Raw genomic sequence first — 20,645 nt, forward strand, 5'->3', positions numbered from 1 at the left:
CAGTTCACGTCACCAAATCCCTCCACTTTTCCTGGTCAGCAGCTGTTCTTAGCTGGACATCAAGAGAGTGTCTGGTCCATTCTTTTATGTTATCCAGCCAGCTTTAATTCTGACGACCCTTTCTTCGTACTCCCTCCACTGTACCATGAAGAGGATTTTTTAAAACAAAGTGAGTCATGTTTTACAATGTGACAAAACAAGCTCAGCTTTCGTCTCCACAGTAGTGAGGAGTCTGTCCTTGACTTGTAACAGTACACATTTCCTGGTATCATATACCAACATTTTTCAGTAGCATTTAGTCTCAAAGGCTTGAACTCTTCTTTTTGTCCCAGTGATGAACGTTCACTGCCATATAGAAGTTCAGAGAACACTAGCGAAGAAAACAGCTTCAATTTCACTTGGGAGCAGATGTTACTTACTATTCCAGATTTCGCTAATAACAGCAGATGCCAAGCTAAAGCGGGGTATTGTCTACTTTACTGCACAATAACTACAATTCACTGTACGATATTGGTACTATCTTCCTTGGTATCTTTTTTTGTGTCAAATAGCAACAAAAATAATCTCGAGGTACTTGATTAACAATGAAACTAGATGCTCTCTTTCTTCTTATAAAACTTTCAGAGGTTATCAACTATTTTCTCAATCCAAGAGATTGTGATTTATTATTAACTATACGGTTCAGAAACTTGGAGAGTCACTAAAACAAATATGGAAAAGCTCCAGACTTTTGTTAACAGATGCCTACGCCGGATATTAGGAATTAGGTGGCCAGAAAAGATAACTTCTATCGATTTGTGGGAGAGAACTAGACAAAAAGCCCATAGCCCAGCGGTTCTCAACCTTTTAAGCTCGGCGACCCCTTTTTACAATCTCTCACTATGCCGCGACTCCCCCCCCCCCACAGCAATGGAAGAATAAACCAAAACAAACCTTATTTTCGATGGTCTTAGGCGACCCCTGGCAAATCGTTAATCGACCCCCAAAGGGGTCGCAACCCACAGGTTGAGAACCCCTGCCATAGCCCAGGACATCACAAAACGAAAATGAAGCTGGATAGGACACATCCTGCAAAACCAGCTACCAATGTTGCAAGGCAGGCACTTGACTGGTACCCACAAGGAAAGTGGGCAGACCCAAGCAAACCTGGAAGAGGTCAGTCATCAGTGAAGCTGAGGGTACTGGAATGACATGGGAGCAAATGAAGAAAGCTGCTCAGAACCGAGTTCGGTGGAGAGGTGTGGTTGCGGCCCTATGATCCCCTGGAAGTGCACAGGATTAAGTTATAAACTGCACGTTCTTATTTGGGATCACCCTAGCTTCCATGTGGTCCCTTGAGTTGAAGCAACCTAAGCAAATAATGCATATTCTACTGCTGGTCTAAGGCTAAGTATATACTGGTACCGGTAGGTGTCTAGGACCACGACAAATGATCAGTTTTGCTCTAAGTTTATTACATGTTTAACCAATAGACAGAAATGTTGCCATTAATTCAAACATTCTCATTGAATAACTCAATTTTAGTTGGCTAAACAAGAAACTAATAATTTGGACACGGCCTATAGCATAATGGAACTATCCATTTATAACTGTTGCAATAAAAGGTGTGCACTAATAATTTTGAAACATAAAATATGGAATAAGATCTGTACTTGATACAAAATTAATAAAAATTTACAATGTACGAACGTTTATCGTTATTTAAGATAACAAACATAATAATCTCATTAGTTTTTAAACAAGTTTCTAAATCATTTGCACAGATTCATAATTACATAAATATGATTATAAAACTCGTCAATGTATTCCCCTTTGTTAAAGTGCAGTAATAAGTAACTTCATATTAAACTCTTTAAGTTCAAATTCTGTTCATAGCTGACTACTATAAATGTATAACATAAACCAAAAAAAAAGAATGTAGGCACTGATTATCTCCCCTACACATAAAGTACATGTATTATTGTTTCCTAAACTTAGCATTAAATGGAATGATGCAGTACATAACTCCAGCATTTATAACTGAATAGCTTTTTTTTAATGTAATCTTTTCTATAATGTAAGTAAAGTACACTAGAAGTCCAGTACAGTATAAATAAGTATAAGCCTTCAGGACAGAAGGCTCAAAAGTAAAGTAGCAATCATACATAAAACACTGAACCATAATCTTCAAATACAAAAACAAAATTTAATAAAATACTCTGAAAGACACAAAGATAAAGGCACATTCCTCGTCCCATATGCTAGGACAAATTTGTACAAATACTCCTTCTTCCCTAGTGCTATTAGAGCATGGAATGGGTTGCCTGAGCTAGCCAGGAAAACCAGTGACTTGGCAGAATTTAAGTCATTGGTTAATATGCATGACTAAATGCATGACGCGTAGGACGTAATCATCTTCTTTTTTGAAGTAACGTCTGTATTATATAAGATAAGATAAGATAAAAAAATAAATAAGGAAGGTTTAAACGTAAGGGCCTCCATAGATGGTAGATTTCCACCATGTAAGTCCACTATACCCCAAACAATAAACAAATGCTCCAAGACAGCCTTCACATGCATTGGTAGAGTATGTAAACTGATAGTATGGTTTCTTGCCTCCTACCAGGATTTTTTCCTTCCATTTGCCAAGGCTGACATGCTTGGGTAGTCCATGGGGATGAGACACAAAAACTGCTAATTTGTCTACATCTTTTAATCTCTCTAACTCCTTATCTAGTTTCTTAAGACTAAAATCCATCAGTTCTAATGAGTTCTTTAGTTTGTCTGCTATTTGAGGATCACAGATTGTACATTTTATCCTACACAGATCCATTTCAGTGCTAGAGTTAGCCATAGTAAAGCTGTTAAGATATGACTCATGACTATTATAGGAATCATAAAACAGCATACAGTTAGCAGAATTGGCCTCAGTGTTATCAAAGATGAGCTGTTTGGCTGTTTGCACCGTGGCCTCCCACCACTCTTGCTTAGGTGTGGGTGAGTATTTGCACTCATTGCATGGGCAAGTTGTCAGCTTTTTATGTATGCTCCCACCTTGTCTCACTCCTCTTGTAATTTTTTCTAGGCCACAAACTATCCCACTTCCAAGCCGTCCGCTTTTGCCAGTAGGATATGGCTTATTGATGTGCTGGGGCCACACTGCAGGCCGGCCAGGGCTCACCAAGGAGACTGTCACTTTAACTGTTAAGTCAGCCATTGCTTGAATGGCTGTACTTAAATTTTTTTGATAATCAACAGGCAAATGTTCCCTTTTCAAATTCTGCACAGGTATAAAGCCAGTGTGGCAAGGATTTTGTGAACACTCTTTGAAATTTAAGAGATTATCTGTAAAAAAACAAAGCCATTATTTTTTCAACAATTTAATTAAAACAATATAAAATATATGTTACAGCTAATGCTATAAATCTAGCTTCTCTAGCTACAAAAGGGAGTGCCCTCTGAGAAGAGTAAATTATTGAAAGCAGCTCATCAACCTCAAAATTCAAACATGAAATATTTTATCCCTTAAGGAAGAGTCAGACATATTTAAGAGAAATTAAACTACATGCTTTTTCATTTAGAGAAACAATGAATACAGTTCATTAATATTATCTTTTTTTCCCCCTCCTTTTCATTTTAATAGTGTTACGCTTCAAGCTGTTTGACTGTTATGATTTGTTAAGTTTTATAAAAATTAATTTTCTGGGTTAAAAAAATATTGTTTGATTACCTTCCATTGGAGTAATGGTCCCTGATTTTGATAGGTCTTCAGTTAGCAAATTAAATGATCTCTCTGAAATATAAGATTTAAAATATTAAAAAAATATTTTAAATTACATTTTTATTATAGAATAGAACCACTAAAATTAGGCATGTGTTATATTTAAAATACTAACCCAAATTATTCTCATTAATTGCAGCTTTCTCAAATGTTGTCAGATTGCCTATAAATATAAAAAAGATTATAGATTTAAAAACCTGACAGTAAAGACAGTAATTCTTAGGAGTAAAATTTACATGTTTCATACATGGGGGTCAAGTATAAATGACAAGTTTTTGGTGTATCTAGTAAACAGAATCTGGAAGTATTCATATCATAGTTTGTATTTCATATATATGATTTGCATACCATACTCAAAGTAAATTTTATTATTTAGTTAGCAACAGTGATCTTTACATATGGTGTCCTAGACATTGCATATTTCTTTTTTTTATTTTCTTTTTTTATTTCATTTTTTTTTTTGCATTAACATTTATACTTAGTTTTTTTAGAGTAAAAATCTCCAATATAAAAAGTTGTAATTATATTGGTCAGTAAAAAAAAAAAAAAAAAAAAGCCATTTGGTTCTCTCAACAAAAAAACATTTTGTTGATTCTTACTCCCCCCCCCTTTTTTAATTATACTTTCATCATAGAATTTTCAGCTATATATTATGCATAAATTATATATTATAATTATTATAAATTATTCAGATATGACTAATAGCTACATTAACATAGAAAAACAAAAACTTTAGACAAGTAATTCTTACATGATTCTGTTCTAGTTTTATCCAATTCACAAATCTTCAAGTGTTCATCTACAGATAGATCAAATGTTAACCTTAAAATTAGATACTAACATTGAAAATATTCAAATAGTGACAAGCTTTTTTTCTTCTAAAGATTTTTCGAACTAAAATTAAGCTTTTGAAACTTCAAAGACGAACATGCAATGTATGAGATAAAGACACAAACCACGTTCTTGAATAAGTTGTTTGTTTTTGTTTTCCATCTCTTCCATACGGCTCAAGCATTGAGCTAAAAAAATGTACACAATAACACAAAATTGTATAAACGTTAAAACAGTGTCTATAAAAAGCTTAACAAATATACAAAACAAAAAAAACATTAAAAAATGCTATTTTTAAAAATAGTAATACAGTATTATAAAACTACACTGAAAAGAAAATTGTTAGAGCCTTTTTCAAGATCTGTGTCCACATTTTCCATCAAGGTTTGAGTTGAAAAGAGGTATTGTAAAAAAGAAAACTAAACCTACCCAGAAAACAAAAGCGAAATATATATATGCATAAATATACTAGACTTTATAATATTCTAATGATAGTTCTTCGGCTCTAGACCTAGAAGACAGTGTGTAAAATAGTTTTAAAAATTAACTTATAAAACTCTTGAATATTATAAAGCCTACATGTGGAAATACCTGAAGAAGTTCAAGATCACATTTTCAAGTTCTCTAGCCAAATTTAAATTTATTTCTTTTTATACTTTGAAAAATTATAACAGTCGACTAGAGTTTTCTAATGTACTATTAATTTTTTTCCTAAAGATATGTCAATGACAAATCATTAGAGCCATTTTCAAGATTTGTGTCCAAGTTTTTCCCACCCACCCAGAAGGTTTTTTCAACAAGTTTTTTTCACAAAGGAACAAGTTGAGTAGAGGTATTGTGATTAAAACTTTTGTTCTTCAAAATGAAATCATTAATTTAAAATCCCAGTAATAATGGTAATAAAAAAACATTAAAAAACACAGAGACTAACCAAGTTCATCTTTGAGAATTGTATTTTCTTCTAGTAGTAGTTGCATAGAAAAGCTGTTGGCACCTGTAAATTATTTGATTGATGACATTATTATTTTATGTTTATGTTAATTTTATCAAGTAATATAATAATTAAAAAAAAATTGAATTTCTACCTTAAATTGGATTAGTTTGGATGGGATCTGATCAAATTTGATTGTCATTGATTTAATAAAATTGGATCAAGTCATTATAATGAAAAATGAGCTAGTATTGGTAAAAACAATTCTTGTATAAGCTTAATGTATTTGGTGGAGAGTGTGATTTTTACTTTAGAATTTTTAGGATTCCCAGAGTCCACCCTATTCAAATTGGTACTTGACATTAGTTGGGGAAAATTTGAAATTGTTGTTTTTTTATAACACAACTTTCATGATGGTCAGAGTGTTATGGTCTAATCTCTTTTGTGGACCAGTAGGGGTAGTGGGTATCTGGGGAAGTTTTCTGTGCTAAGCAAACACAACTCTGCTTAAGTCAGAATACAAACTCAATCCCCCTTGATAGATAGCCAAGCATTAAGCATTATTTGCCCCTCAGCCACAGATTTCCATTTAAGTCAATGAAAAATGAAACCTTCAACTGTGATGGATGAAAATTTTAATGTATTTTATTTTCTAAGCAAAATAAAAATAACTGCAATCCATCTGAAACATACAATTATTCAGAATCATAATGCACCTGTAATATAATTGTCATTATTCAAGAGATCTTGGATTTTAGGTCTTTCTGACGAATTGACTTTCAACAATTTCTGAAGAAATTCCATTGATGCTACAGGCAGATCACATTTTAAATGATTCAAAGGAGTTTCTTCTGCTTTGTACAGTACATACTGAACTTGTTGATACTCTATTTTAGAAAAAGGCATTTCTCCTGTCAGCATTTCCAGCACTACACAGCCTAATGCCCTGAAATTTGAGATAGAAAATATTTGGCATGAATGTCTATTAAAAGAAGCTTATTTTACTTTTATTACTATGGTCATCTGTGGGGTGAACATTTTACTTAGACTTGGACTTAGGTCCTCCCGCACCATTCGGCGCATTGGGCGGCAAGCTGTCTCCATAATGATCTGTCACTGGCAATGTCTGAAGCCTCCTCCCACCTGGTGTCCACTGTTCTGAGGTCCTCCATGTAGGTGTGTCACCAGGTAATACGAGGACATCCCTGTTTGCGCTTTCCTCATTTTGGCTTCCATGTTATCGCAACTCTTGGTGTGCGTAATTCATTTTGACGTAGAACATGTCCCGCAAACCTCATGCGACGCTCAGTCACAACCTCACTAAGTGTTCTTCTCCCAGTTCGGCATAGGATTTCCTTGTTTGAGATCTGGTCTGTGTAACTGACTCCCAAAATCCGTCTCAGCCATCTCTGTTGAGCCACATTTAGTCTTTTCTCAATTTTGACAGATGACTTCCATGTCTCACATGCATATGTAGCAGTTGGAATGACGATTGTGTTGAGAAGGTGTATTTTTGTCTCGAGTCCAATGGCTTGGCTAGTCCAAATAGGCTGCAGCCTTTGGAAAATGCTCCCTGCCTTTCCTATTCGGCACGCTACATCATGGTAAGCATCCCCATCATTTGTAATGATGCTGCCAAGGTACGTGAACTTGTCCAGCTCTTCAAGCTTTGACTCGCCAAGTCTGACGAGGGCAACCCTTTGCCTTATATCCCACTCGCATAATTTTAGTCTTATCCAAGTTTATGCGGAGGCCAATTTTGGTTGCCTCTCTGTCTAGGCTCTCCGTCATTTCTTGAATGCATTTATTTGTAGCCCCGAGTAGTGCAACATCATCAGCAAAGTCCTCCAAGTCCGTCAATCGGAGTTGTTCATGCCATGGAATACCAAAGGCAGTCTGGTTCATTGCTCTCCTCATTATGTAGTCGATGGCTAGGAGGAAAAGGAAGGGAGATAAGATGCACCCCTGTCTCACACATGTCTCGACTGTAAAAAACTCTGTTGTTCCCTCTTCTGTTTTAATGCAACTAGACTGACTGCAAAGGTGTCGTAGGATCTGGACGAATTTTTCTGGGATACCATATTCTCTAACTATTTTCCATAGTGATTCTCGGTGGACACTATCAAACGCTTTTTTGAAGTCCACGAAACTGATCGTTAGCCGTTGTTGGTACTCAAGACTTTGTTCTATGATATTTCGTAAAACGAAAATCTGCTCTGTACATGATCTGCCTCTTCGGAAACCTGCTTGTTCTTCTCTGAGCCTTTCATCTACAGACTGTTGAAGCCGTCTCAACAAAACAGTGCTGAAAACTTTGCCTGGGACAGAGAGGAGAGTAATGCCCCTCCAGTTGTTGCAGTCTGCCAAGTTGCCCTTTTTTGGAAGCTTTACAATCACTCCCTTTTGCCAGTCCTCTGGGACTTTTGAAGTTCGCCAACAGAGATTTAAGAGATCAGTCATTCTGTTAACAATGCACTGTCCCCCATATTTTAGCATTTCTGCTGATATCATGTCTAGTCCTGGTGCTTTGTTATTCTTTAGCACTGCAATGGGCATGGTAACCTCCTCAGCAGTTATTGGGTCTGTCTTGACCTTGAGATCATTGTCTGGAGAGGGGTCCTTGAATATGTAAGTTAAGTCTGGCAACAGTTGGTTAAGGGTCTCTTTAAAGTGCTCTACCCATCTTGCATTCCGTTCTTCTTTCGTTAACAAAGTTTTGCCTTGCTTGTCTTTTATTGGTGCCCTATGTCCACTCTTTGCTCCAGTGAGATCTCGGACAATACGATGGAGGGTTTTTGTGTCATTTTTGCTTGCAGCTGCTTGTGCCTCTTGTCCCTTCTGCTCAATCCAGTCCCGTTTATCTTGCCGACAGCTTCTCTTTACTTTCAGATCTGCTTCCCTATAGGCTTCTTCCGCTAGGCTGCGATCCTGTGTTTCATTTTTCTGATCTCGTCTACGTTTGGCCTCTTTCCTCTCATAATCAATTTCCATGTTCTGTCTTGTATCCACCGTTCCTTGTATGAACCTCGCCTCCTTCCGATAAATTCTTCCGCGCACCCAATAGTGGTATCTTTGAAGTTGGCCCACACTTCTTCAAGGGTCAATATATCTGCAAGAGCCTCAAAGCGGTTCGTTAGTTTCAATTGGAACTGTGCTGCAGTATTGCCGTCTTTAAGCTTCTCTACATTAAATGGGTGGAGTCGTGTGGCTCGTTTTGGTTGGCGTTTCAATCGGAGCTTACATTTGCCACTGACAAGGTAATGGTCTGAGCCGATATCAGCTCCTCTGCGGGTCCGCACGTCTAACAGAGATGACCTCCATCGTTTGGAGATGCAAATGTAATCTATCTCGTTGAAGGTTTCTCCATTTGGTGATCGCCATGTTTTTTGTGTATTTGTTTGTGCTTAAAATATGTGTTTCCAATTGAAAGGCTGTTGGATGTGCAGAGAGAAATCAAGCACTCGCCATTATCACTGATGTTTTCTGCAGAGCCATATGGTCCCATTACATATTCAAAGCCAGTTCGGTTGGGATTGATTTTGGCGTTTAAGTCTCCAATCAGTAGAATTAGGTCGTGAGTAGGTGTTTCATCAAGAGTGGTTTGTAGTTGATTATAGAAATTATCTTTGATGGTATCTTCTGCATCCTCTGTAGGGGCATAAGCTTGGATGGTAGTGACTTTGATTTGCTTTGTTTGGAGTCAAGCTGTAATGATGCGGTCACTGACCGGCTTTCAAGCAATTAGCGCTGAAGCTGCTATTTTAGACATGATGATTCCTACACCACCAATGTGCTCCTTATCATGTCCTGAGTGAACATTTTACATCCCCCAAAAATTGCCTTTTATACATCCGCTTCCATTTTCTGAAATTTATATGAGAATACAGAAGAACTGACATTATATTACGTATTCTATATTATATTACTTTATGTAATTAAATAGTAAATTGTTGGGACATTATTATTATTATAGTTTTTATATAGCGCAACTTTCATTCTTATAGCAGGCTCAGTTGTGGACCATTGGGGGGAAGGGGTATCTGGGAGGTTTTCCGTGCTGCCTTTAGGCCCTCAGTAAACACAACTCTGCTTGAGTCGGGTGTCGAACCTTGAGGCCCCTTCATAGGTAGCCAAGCCAAGCCAAGTTCAAGCATACTTAGCCTCTCGACCACGCTTCCCATAATATTAATTGGCTTATAGGTATGACTATGACATAATTTTATAAAGTACTTCTTTTATATAGTGCTTTTCTAAGACATCACACATAAAATGGGAGTTTTTTTCCATTATCATTGAGTATCTAACACACATAAAGTAAAGAGATACTGAGTTTGACCTTCTCAAACCAATATTGGTTGCATGGTAGTGTACTATGCACTTTGCATTGCTGTTTAGATAATCCCGAGTTTGAGCACAACCAGCTGCTATCCCATACAGTCCTCCACGAGGTTAGGGCAAAGACAAAAAACAATTTTTATTTCTGAACAGACGTCTCAGACTTAATTAAAAAAATAGCTGCAAAATTTGAAATATCTAAAATTACAAATATTTGGAAATATATTTACATACCAAATATCGACAGAATGCCCATAATTAGGCTGTGACATTTCGGGTGCCATATATCTTATAGTACCAATGTTTGTTGTGGAAGCTTTAGAAACATCTTCAAGTATTTTACATATTCCAAAGTCAGTCAGTTTAACATTTCCTTTATCCTTCATCAAAATGTTAACACCTAAAATATATACATTATTTTTTAGCAATAATTTAAGAGCAATTGATAAATAAAGCACTTGGTATGAAATTCTTGTCAAGAAGTATATGTGCTTAGCTGCTGTTGAGTGTAGTGTGGAATGAAAAAAAAAACAGAATTAAAAAGACAAAGCTTAAGACTATTTCTATGTTTAATGAGCTTTTAAAAGAAAATGTTCAATAATTGCTTAAAAATTAAAGTGAGAACTGAAGAAATGAACATGAGAATTGAAGAAATGAACATGAGAATTGAAGAAATGAACATGAAAATTGAAGATATGAGTGTGAGAATTGAAGAAATGAATGTGAGAATTGAAGAAATGAATGCAAGAATTGAAGAAATGAACCTGAGAACTGAATAAATGAACATGAGAATTTTAAATAATGAAAGTGAGAATTGAAGAAATTAAATTTCATTTCTTCAAAATCTCACTTTTACTTCTGATGTCATCCCACTCTATTATACCACTTTATCCCCTTTTAGTTTGAAATCAGGACCACAGAATTTTCCTTTTCCATGCAATGGCTGTCTCCTTGGTTTGATTTCATTTTTGGACCAGTTTTAAGCATGAAATTCATAGCAATGTCATTCAAAAGTAATGAAATAATTGTAGACCATGTAAATTTGGTGAAACTTGTTTTCAAACTACACAAAATAAAACCTACTTTTTATGTCCCTATGTATAACATTTTTATTATGAAGATAATTGATTCCTTCAACAAGTTGTCTGCTAAAATGTCGAACATGATCTTCCTTCAGGGCTCCATTTTTTCCAATGTAGCTTGCCAGTGAGCCCTGAGAAATTATAAAAACTTGACAAAAGTTTTTAAAAAAAGGGAATGAATTAAGGTTAACGAGGCAACGTACCGTATGATGTCGAAAAGTTGATGTAGTAAAAAAAAAAATGATTCAGAAACCAAAATCAACAAAAACAAAATTACCTGCAGATTTTACCTGCATTTTTAGTCGTAAGTAAATTTAGTATATCTACTTATTTCCATTTCCAAAAATGCCTTCTTAAAATTATTTATTTCACAAATATATAAGTTTATTCATTTAGCAAATATTTAAATTGTTTATTTAGCAAATATATAGAATTATTTTGTTATAAATATAGTAAATATAAAATAAATTAAAAGTGTTTGATTTTACTGTTTTTTTTCTAATTCATATATAAACATGAAAATATTTCTCAATTTTTACTTACTAGATGCATATATTCCATAAAGATGAACATCTCAAAATCATATGAACAGAATCCATAAAATTTGACAATTCTTTCATGAGACAGTTTGTTGTAGGCATTCAATTCAGTTTCAGCAGATTTCTGGACAATAAAACGGTTGTAATGTAGTTATGAACAAATATTTAAAACAGTTAACTGGAAAAAATAAGTAAAGAAACATTATGGTACATTAAGTAAGTTTTTGTTTAAGTGAACAATAACTAAAAATATAGAAGCCCTATGAGCCAGTCATATGAAGATAGTAATTTTGAACCTAAATTTTTTAGCAATTCCTTCTACAACATCAGGAAGAAAAAACACAACATTTAAAAAAAATATTGCAATAAATCTGATTAACAAGTGGAACAAAGTGATTAAATATCAAGTAATTTTAACTAAAAATAACATTTCAATATAAAAACTAATACAATTCCAAAATGAACCACATTTTGTTCATAATAATTATGTGCTTATGAATTCATAAATTTTTCCCTGAAATTCAACATAAATTAAAGTAAAAGCTAAGTTCCCCTTTCAGATCTTGCAATGTACAGGGCAGATGATGTTAATGTCATCTGTTTCATTGGTCTATGTTTAATGAACAGGGTGGCCAGCACAATAACCAACCATCATTACTTTCCCCAAATAAAGTCAGGAAGACATTAGAGTTGGGTGGACTCAGGGGCACTCTAAAACTCCTGAAATTTAAAATCCCAGTCTTCACCAAGAATCTTACCTAGGACCCCCCAGGTTAGGAAGCCAAGCCCTTAACCACTCAGCCACAGCTCCTCACAACATCTAGACTATTTCTAATGGTGGAAACATGTTAAACTAACTTAACTTCCACTTTAACTAGCTTCTTAACTCTTTCTCTCCTAACTGACGATACCAACGTTGATTCCACCAGAATGTGGTAAATAATTACGGAGAGAAAGAGTTAATTTCTTTCTTTCAGATTCAGACTTTTTCAAACTTCACAAATATGATATGCATTGTAAGAGAACTTTGGACATTCTTCAAAGATGATGTCCTAAACAAGTGTATCCCTTCATTTCAATTATAATCAGACAACAGAAGGGATGGGATGGTATGTTCTGAACACACACTACTGTTTTTTTGTTTGTTTTTATTTATATATATTTAAGATGGTGACCGGTCATTTCATCCCCGAACATTTCATCCTTGGTCACTACATCACTGGTCATTTCATCCCCAATAAAATATTTTTTTCTCAGTCATTGTGTTATTGTGCTGTTAAGACTTTGACTTTAAGCCTTCATTTCATCTAATATATAAATATGTTTATTTTAATATTTTATGATATTTTTGACATGTTATTATATAGTGTTTATAGTGTTCCCCTTACTTTCTTCATACTTGTAGAGAAATGAAATGATATATGTAAAAAAAAGTAGATATATTGTAATCCGAAGTTTGTATTTAGTTATGTTGATTTTGATTGTTGTAGGGATGTCAATATTATCCTGCGCATATTGGGTTGATGTAATGATGAAAAGCCAAGGTGTGGTGGAAGTAGGGAAAATCTTTTGAGAGATAGAAGTACGATTTGAATAGCTATGATCATGCCGCTCTGCACTCATAATTTATCATCAAAGTCCAAGGTGTGGTGGAATAGTGGAAATCTTTTGAGAGATGAGAACGATTAGAATACTTATGATCTTGCTGCTGATAACTTAACTCCTGAAGGCCATCTTTCACTTTATTTGTCAATCGTTCTTTCTCAAATATGAGCGTGTCATTTCAAACCCTGATATAACGTTTAATTTATTCTAATAAACACTAACTTCAAGAAATACGTAACACTGGCCAAGAATTTACTAATGATGTACAGTAATACGAATCAAAGAATCATCTTCTGTACCTACCATCAATAGCTTATTTTATTGAATTCAATTAACACGAAGAAACAATTCTTACATTAGCTCTATATCTATAGATATTAATTTTTATATTTTTAATGACATTATTATATTCTTTTCTCATTTATTAATGTTAATTCTTTTTTTTATGTTAATAAAAATAAATATATGAAATATTGCTAATTTCATACTTTTTACAACTATTATTTGATGGATTAGAGGATGAAATGACCAGCGGATGAAATGACCGCAGGGGATGAAATGATCAGGGGATGAAATGACCAGGGATGAAGTAATCGGGGATGAAATGACCAGGAACCATTTAAGATATTCCTATGCCAGTGGTTCCCAAACCTTTTTGCTTAACTGAACACTTCGCACATCCTGGAAATTTAGCCAAATATGTTGTTAATTTTTAGAGAGATTAATTCATGTGGTGATCTTCTAGTCAATTATTCCAGCACAATTACAGATGCCTGTGATGAACTGCTTATTAATCCAAGAATATCTAGATATTCATGTGGTAAAATATATATGACAGGACATTAGTAATTAACAAGCGCTTTACCGCTCAGCCACCGTGCCTCAGGGGTGTAAATGCCAACTCTAAAACTTCCAATTTTAGTTACCTTTGCATTTTCCTTGTCAATGTGTATCTGCTTAACTGCTATTTCACACTCATTGGCAGCAAGTTGAACTTTGGCTTTAAACACTTCACCATACGCACCTACACCTATTTTTTCAAGTTTCTTCCAGTTGTCTTCATGTTTGTCTCCATCTAAAAAAAAAGGATATCTCTTATAATTAAATTCATAGAAGTCGACTATTTGGAGGCCATAGAGTAGGTGTTAAAATAACATTTTTCAGAAGATTATTAAGCATAAGGGTGTGGTATGCAAACAAGATATCTTCTATTAATAATGATAATGAATGTGCTAGAACCTTTATTATCTTCACTTTTCTTGACCAATCAAATATACTAAAAAGCTCATTCAAAGAGAAATTGCTTATTGTTATAACCCTGACCCGCACACAGCTATCCAAGTCAGTGGAGAAGGTGGCTCTAACTTGAGCACTGTTCTAGACTAGACTTAGAATGACTGTTGACTGTTGACATTGTAGAAACAAGTTCCACCCAAGTCTTGGAGCTAAAAAAAGAAGCCGTATTTAAGGCAGACTGATATGTGTTTGTAAAGTCCTGTAAATAATCACATTTTCATTACTGAGTTGCTTAGATTTATTTCATTATGAAAATCTTAAAATTCTGTATTAAAAAATAATCTCCTAGTGTCAGGGGCAGGTATGATGAGAGTGAATATTTTATTTCTTTGTTATCTTATCTTATCTTATATAATACAGACGTTACTTCAAAAAAGAAGATGATTACGTCCTACGCGTCATGCATTTAGTCATGCATATTAACCAATGACTTAAATTCTGCCAAGTCACTGGTTTTCCCGGCTAGCTCAGGCAACCCATTCCATGCTCTAATAGCACTAGGGAAGAAGGAGTATTTGTACAAATTTGTCCTAGCATATGGGACGAGGAATGTGCCTTTATCTTTGTGTCTTTCAGAGTATTTTATTAAATTTTGTTTTTGTATTTGAAGATTATGGTTCAGTGTTTTATGTATGATTGCTACTTTACTTTTGAGCCTTCTGTCCTGAAGGCTTTCTAAATTTAGTGATTTTACTAAAGGTGTTACTCTAGTCAAATGTGAATATTCGTTTGTTATGAATCTCACTGCTCTATTTTGTGTCTGTTCTAGTTTCTTAATGTTTTCTTGAGTTGAGGGGTCCCAAACGGAGGATGCATATTCTATTATTGGCCTAACCAAGGTTAAATAACATTTTAGTTTTATGTTCTTATTTGATTTATAGAAATTTCTTTTAATAAATCCTAATGCTTTGATTGATTTTTTTGTAGTTTCATCAATATGTGGATTCCATGACAGTTTTTCATTTATTATAACACCTAGGTATTTTGCGTTTTTAGTCTGTGTTACTGGTTTGCCATGAATAAGATAAGTGGAATTAATTTGTTTTAGTTTTTTTGTTACTCTTAACAACTGACATTTTTCTGGGTGGAAAGACATGCTCCAATTTGATTCCCATTTCTGTAATTCATCTAATTCTCTTTGTAAAATATCTGTGTCTTGTGTTGTTTTTATTGTTCTATATATTATGCAATCGTCTGCAAATAATCTGACTTTTGTTCCTGAAGTAATGCAATTTGGTAAATCATTTATGTAAATTAAAAATAGTAGTGGACCCAAGACTGTTCCTTGAGGTACATCTGAGTTTACTGTTATCGGTGTTGATTTAGAGCCATTTATTATTACAGTTTGTTCTCTCCCTATCATGATATTTTGATATGATAGTTATATCCTTTTTGTCTATGTACTCCTAGGTTATGTATGCGAATAGTCTGCACAAGTTATGAACTGAATGTGTAAGTTTTCCTTGTATGTGAGAAAGAGTGTGATAGTCAGTGAGGCCCTGTTCCCAGTCCAGGAAAAGGTTGAACAGTTGTTTCCTGGATTGGTGTTTGTGCCATTAATATTTTCTGAGAGTGTTGCTGTCATAGTGTATTTTTTGGACATTAAAGTAATTATTATTTTCCTGGATAGCTGGAGTTTCTTGTTGAGTTTATTAGTAGTAATTAATTGTTTGTAAGTAACCCCTAACAAGCTGAGAAAAGAGCCTGACACCAAGCTAAATTTGAACTATGGTACTTAGATGTAGATTTAGCTTAATGATACAAAAAGTTGCTTACCTCCTTTAAATATAAAGGCAGTGAGAGCATCATCACCCAGTCCTTGTTTACACCAAGCCATTAAATACAACAGTTAACAAATAGATTAAAGGGCTCTGAAATAAAAGAATGGAACAACATTAGACATAATTTGCTTGATACTACACTCTATTTCTAATATTTAAGTTACATTATTTGAAAACAACTATTATGGATGAAAGGTGATAATGAAACAATTTTATTTAATGGTAATGCTTGAAGAACAGTGAAGCCCAGATAGTTCAGAATAATTGGGTCCTTGGGACAGGACAAAAAAGGACCCATTTTGAATTAATGAACATTTTCAATTAAATAAAATTATTACTAAAATACATGTAATTATGAAATACAAAGTGTTTTAACTAGTACAGGATATAGTGATAAGCACAGTTTATTTTATTTCCTCTCTCTCAAATTATTTCTGTGTATAAAGTGCATGACAGTGCAGTAGTCAAAGTAGTTTACTATGTTACTGTGTCAGACTTTAAAATGCATGTGCATGTATCAGTACCATACAGATATGCAATTTATTGCACATCACTGAATAAGATTAACATATAATATTACCCTTCCTGGAACTATTTTCCATGGATTTCCAAGAGAATACATGTATAATTTATTAAAACAGTATTCTAGTTGACCAACTTTAAGTATTGTTTGCACAATGTATAAAACTAAAAGCTATGATAAAAATATAGTATAAGTATGATAATTAATGTACTGTGATTTTTAGTACATAACATTAATTCACTGCTCTTTCTTCTTTTTTTTTTTATTCCTAAAAATATCCTGTTTTTATGATTACCAAAGCTTGAATTATTGGGACTCGGGTTATGTTTTTATATTTTTCAAGACAAAGTGATAGGCCTATTAATATATCAAATGACATCATTAATAGATTATACATTTTTGGATTTTTTTTCCTTAACAGAAAGAACAAGGACTGAATTGGAAAATTAAATAGGCATGTGATTTAATTTAAGTAGTTTAAGTTGGTACATATTGCTAATCTAACCACAATGAAAATTAAATGCAAAAAAAATAAAATAAAATGTAATTTGTATATCACTACAATCACTCTTACTTCAGCACTGATATGTTAAAAAACCATAATAACTAATCAATATCATATTATTCATGGCCCTGAAGGCAAAATTAATACCTTAAATCCATATATATATATTTGTAATAGGGAAAATGTCAGTAAACGTAGAGCACTACGGCACACTCCTAAACCAACACCAATGACTCTTTGTCATGGTACCAAGGCTACATAGTTAAAACTCCAGTTCATCTTGAAAATTTACTAGCATGGTTACCCTTAGAGTGGTTATAGCTAAATGGAAAGGAATCCCATAAGTCAATTTAGTAGGCTGCTCCTTTCAGTCATTCTTATACTATTTTTAAGAAATTAGGTTCAGGGACAGATAAGCTGCTTATCAGTACCATATTTACAGAAGTGATCAATGATACCTAGCTGGGGAGATAATGTAATTAATAAATTATTAAAATTATAATTGGTAAAATAATAATGAACGTGTAATAAAAAGAAAATCATAGCTGTAAAATTGTTTAAAGAAACTGAAATGATTATTTAAGTGGTGGGCCAAATATCTTTAAAAAGATTGTAGCAGGCAGAGTTTTCTGAATTCTCACCCAGTCAGACTGCAGCTGACAGTAGATTGTTGACCACTTGTACTGAACTATATATATGTGGTAATTTGCATTAGTTGAGTTTCAGTTCCACCTCTACTCTAGCTCTTTAAAAGTTCTAACCGTTGCAGCAGCATCTTTCTGTCACCACATTCCATCAATTCCAGTCATCAAGTTCCACCATCATCATCTTTGTATCATCAATGATAATTTTTCTGTCACTGAGTTCTACCTTCAACTTCTTTTGTTTGTTTTGCATGTTTACGATGTTCCTTCAGATTTTTGAAGATATTATAATTAGATCCTAGCTTGAACATCCCACAGGAAGGCCAAGGGCAGGGTTCAAACCCGGGGCAATAGAAATCACAAAATGATTAATATAGTCCAGAGTACATACCACATGACCAGACTGCCATGCCATCTTTTGTGCGTAGGTTCAACCATCATTATCTTTTGTCATTAACGTTCATCATTACCTTGTTCTCATTGAATTCCATAATTAATTTTTGTCATTAAGTTCTACTATGATCATCTTTTGGTCATAAAGTTCAACCATCATCATCTTTTGGTCCTAAGGCTCAACCTTCATTATTTTTATTTTTTTTATTAAGTTACATTATAGTTATACCTTAATTTCTATTATATCCAGTACATTTATTTAGATGAAACAGCTAGAGGTCATTCACAAAGGGACAAACAATAGAAAATCTGCTGCTGAGGACAGACGCAGACGACGAAAAGAAAATCTTAATTAACCACCGCGGACAAAGGTTATACTTTCCCTGGATGTGGCAAAATATGTAGGTCACAGCTGGGGCTGCATAGCCATGGGAAATACTGTATTCCTCATCAATCTTTAGACTCGAAGACAAGCCTTATAATTATTATTTACATGTAGTAAAAATTGAAATGAATATTGTACATTTTCTAGATCTAGATTTTTAAAAAAATGGTAGCCCCATAATTTTTGCGGAAAAAAGTATTTAATAATAAATAATAAATAGCCTAGATCTAGCGCTATGGCTATAATAATTTATAATAGTTTGCCTTTTTAACTCTTATAAAACAAAGAGAATATAATGAATATTATAATAAATAATATAAATAATAATAATTATGCAATAATAAATAGTCTACCCTGAATGATACATGGCTGTCCAACAACAAGAGAAAAGTTTTCAGAATCATTAGTCAGTAAGAAGCCTCTCTGGCAACGTTGTTTACCAAGAATCTAGATCTTTACTACTAGATCTAGATCTAGATTCTCTGAATAGTGAATAGGCCTATCTTAGACTTTAGACTATCTATAAATCATAAATGACTATATTGACTCTAGTCTAGATTAAAATAAAAAAAAAACGTTGAAAAACTAGATCTAAGGCGTATGTATGTAGATCTAGATCTAGTCTATGTCCCGAATAAAATATAAGCCGTTAGTTTGAGTTTGACCAATCTTAATAAAACTTGACTTACATGTTTTACCGATCATAGCGGAGACCGCAAATCGGGTAAACCCGTTATCAAAGTATTTATATTTGATTATATGATTAGATTTATATTGGCTAAACGGGTAAACCTATTTTTTTACACTCCACTTTTACTTTCGTGGCAAATTAAAAATGCGAAGGGGACAATTGCCATGTTTCACTTAGGACTATATATAAGTGTTTAAGTCCAATCCACTATAACAGTAATACCCATGCTATGACCCACAAGCCGCGGGTCTTATTTGGCCAGTATATTTGTACAAATGCTTCTTAATTCTGAATTCCCTAGTGCTATTAGAGAATTGAATGGGTTGCCCCAGTTGCCCGAGCCAATCAGAAATGAAACATGCATGACTAGATTGACCTAGGAACACGCGAAGGACGTAATTGTGTGCCTCATCATTTTCTTTTTTTGAAATAGCGTCTGTATTTTATAAAGTAAGAAAATAATATTGATTTCATAGATCTATATGGTAGAAAAAAATTATATAGGCCTAATGCTGGATTGTTTATATATTCGGTGTAACCCTCTAATAGCCTACTGCAGTGATGTCCATCTTTGTTGATGACCAAGGGTTGAGCCGAAGGCTCTTCGAACCCTAAGTTTGAAAAAAAACCTGTTTGGATGCCAAACAGTAAAAAAAAAAAAACCGTGAGAACACAGTTCTGTTTGAGAGAGACCCGAGTCAATGCCTATGTAAAACATTGCTGTTTCCAATGTCTTTGGCCCCCGACGCATGCTTGGCTGCACATGGCAGAAGGCCGAGGGCACCGGGAGCCTCCGCCATTTTCCTTCGTTTTACCAAGCTGGCTGTGCGGGACCCGCCATTTATGTAACGGTCCCTTTGAGGAACAGCGCATGGATGTGGGACGTGTTTGTGGGGACTTTTTTTGCAAATCCGCCCGTGCAATGGGTTGACTCTCGTCTACCCGTGGGCATCCCCACGGGAGTCTTGTGTTGCTACCCATTTAGCCTAACCACTTCCTCTATTGGTCGTTTCCACGTGGGCGCCGCGATGAGGCAGAGTAGCGTGCCCGCGATGTCCATCCTTACTAGTCCTGTGGGCCATTTTAATTTCCAACACTCATGTCGCGGGCCACGAAAAGATAAAAAAAAAAATTTCCGGATGGTGACTACCTACATCATAACATGACAAAATTTTCGTTCGAGCCCCCCCCCCTCCCCCTAGAAGCTGGGGATCTAGAGGAGCGGGGTAGTCTCCCATAGTGAGGTCGTTGAGTTTAGTCACAAACTTAGTCATAATTATAACACAATTTCTTGTGGGCTTTTTTTTCTTTTATAGTTATTTAACGATTAGTTTAAATAGGTAA

General features: G+C 34.5%; 1 protein-coding gene across 2 annotated transcripts; it reads right to left on the reverse strand.

Moving 5' to 3' along the window:
• Positions 1-2,260: 2,260 nt before the first annotated feature.
• Positions 2,261-19,420, reverse strand: LOC106072801 (serine/threonine-protein kinase pakH-like). Of its 2 annotated transcripts, none has more exons than XM_056017563.1 (13): positions 19,300-19,420; positions 16,156-16,250; positions 14,010-14,158; positions 11,483-11,602; positions 10,941-11,070; positions 10,092-10,257; positions 6,239-6,468; positions 5,523-5,585; positions 4,717-4,779; positions 4,512-4,559; positions 3,876-3,923; positions 3,710-3,772; positions 2,261-3,324 (listed from the first exon to the last, which is right to left on the reverse strand). In XM_056017563.1, exons 2-13 carry the CDS (start codon positions 16,214-16,216, stop codon positions 2,462-2,464), a joined length of 2,004 nt encoding a protein of 667 aa, XP_055873538.1. In that variant the 5' UTR covers positions 16,217-16,250; positions 19,300-19,420; the 3' UTR covers positions 2,261-2,461. The 2 variants fall into 2 exon arrangements, with proteins under 2 accessions (XP_055873538.1, XP_055873537.1); XM_056017562.1 differs by lacking the exon at positions 19,300-19,420 and adding an exon at positions 18,964-19,272 and having other exon boundaries at positions 2,262-3,324.
• Between the last annotated feature and the right edge of the window lie 1,225 nt (positions 19,421-20,645).

The sequence above is a fragment of the Biomphalaria glabrata genome, chromosome 18 (assembly GCF_947242115.1).
Source record: "Biomphalaria glabrata chromosome 18, xgBioGlab47.1, whole genome shotgun sequence".
Taxonomy (NCBI): Eukaryota; Metazoa; Mollusca; class Gastropoda; family Planorbidae; genus Biomphalaria; species Biomphalaria glabrata.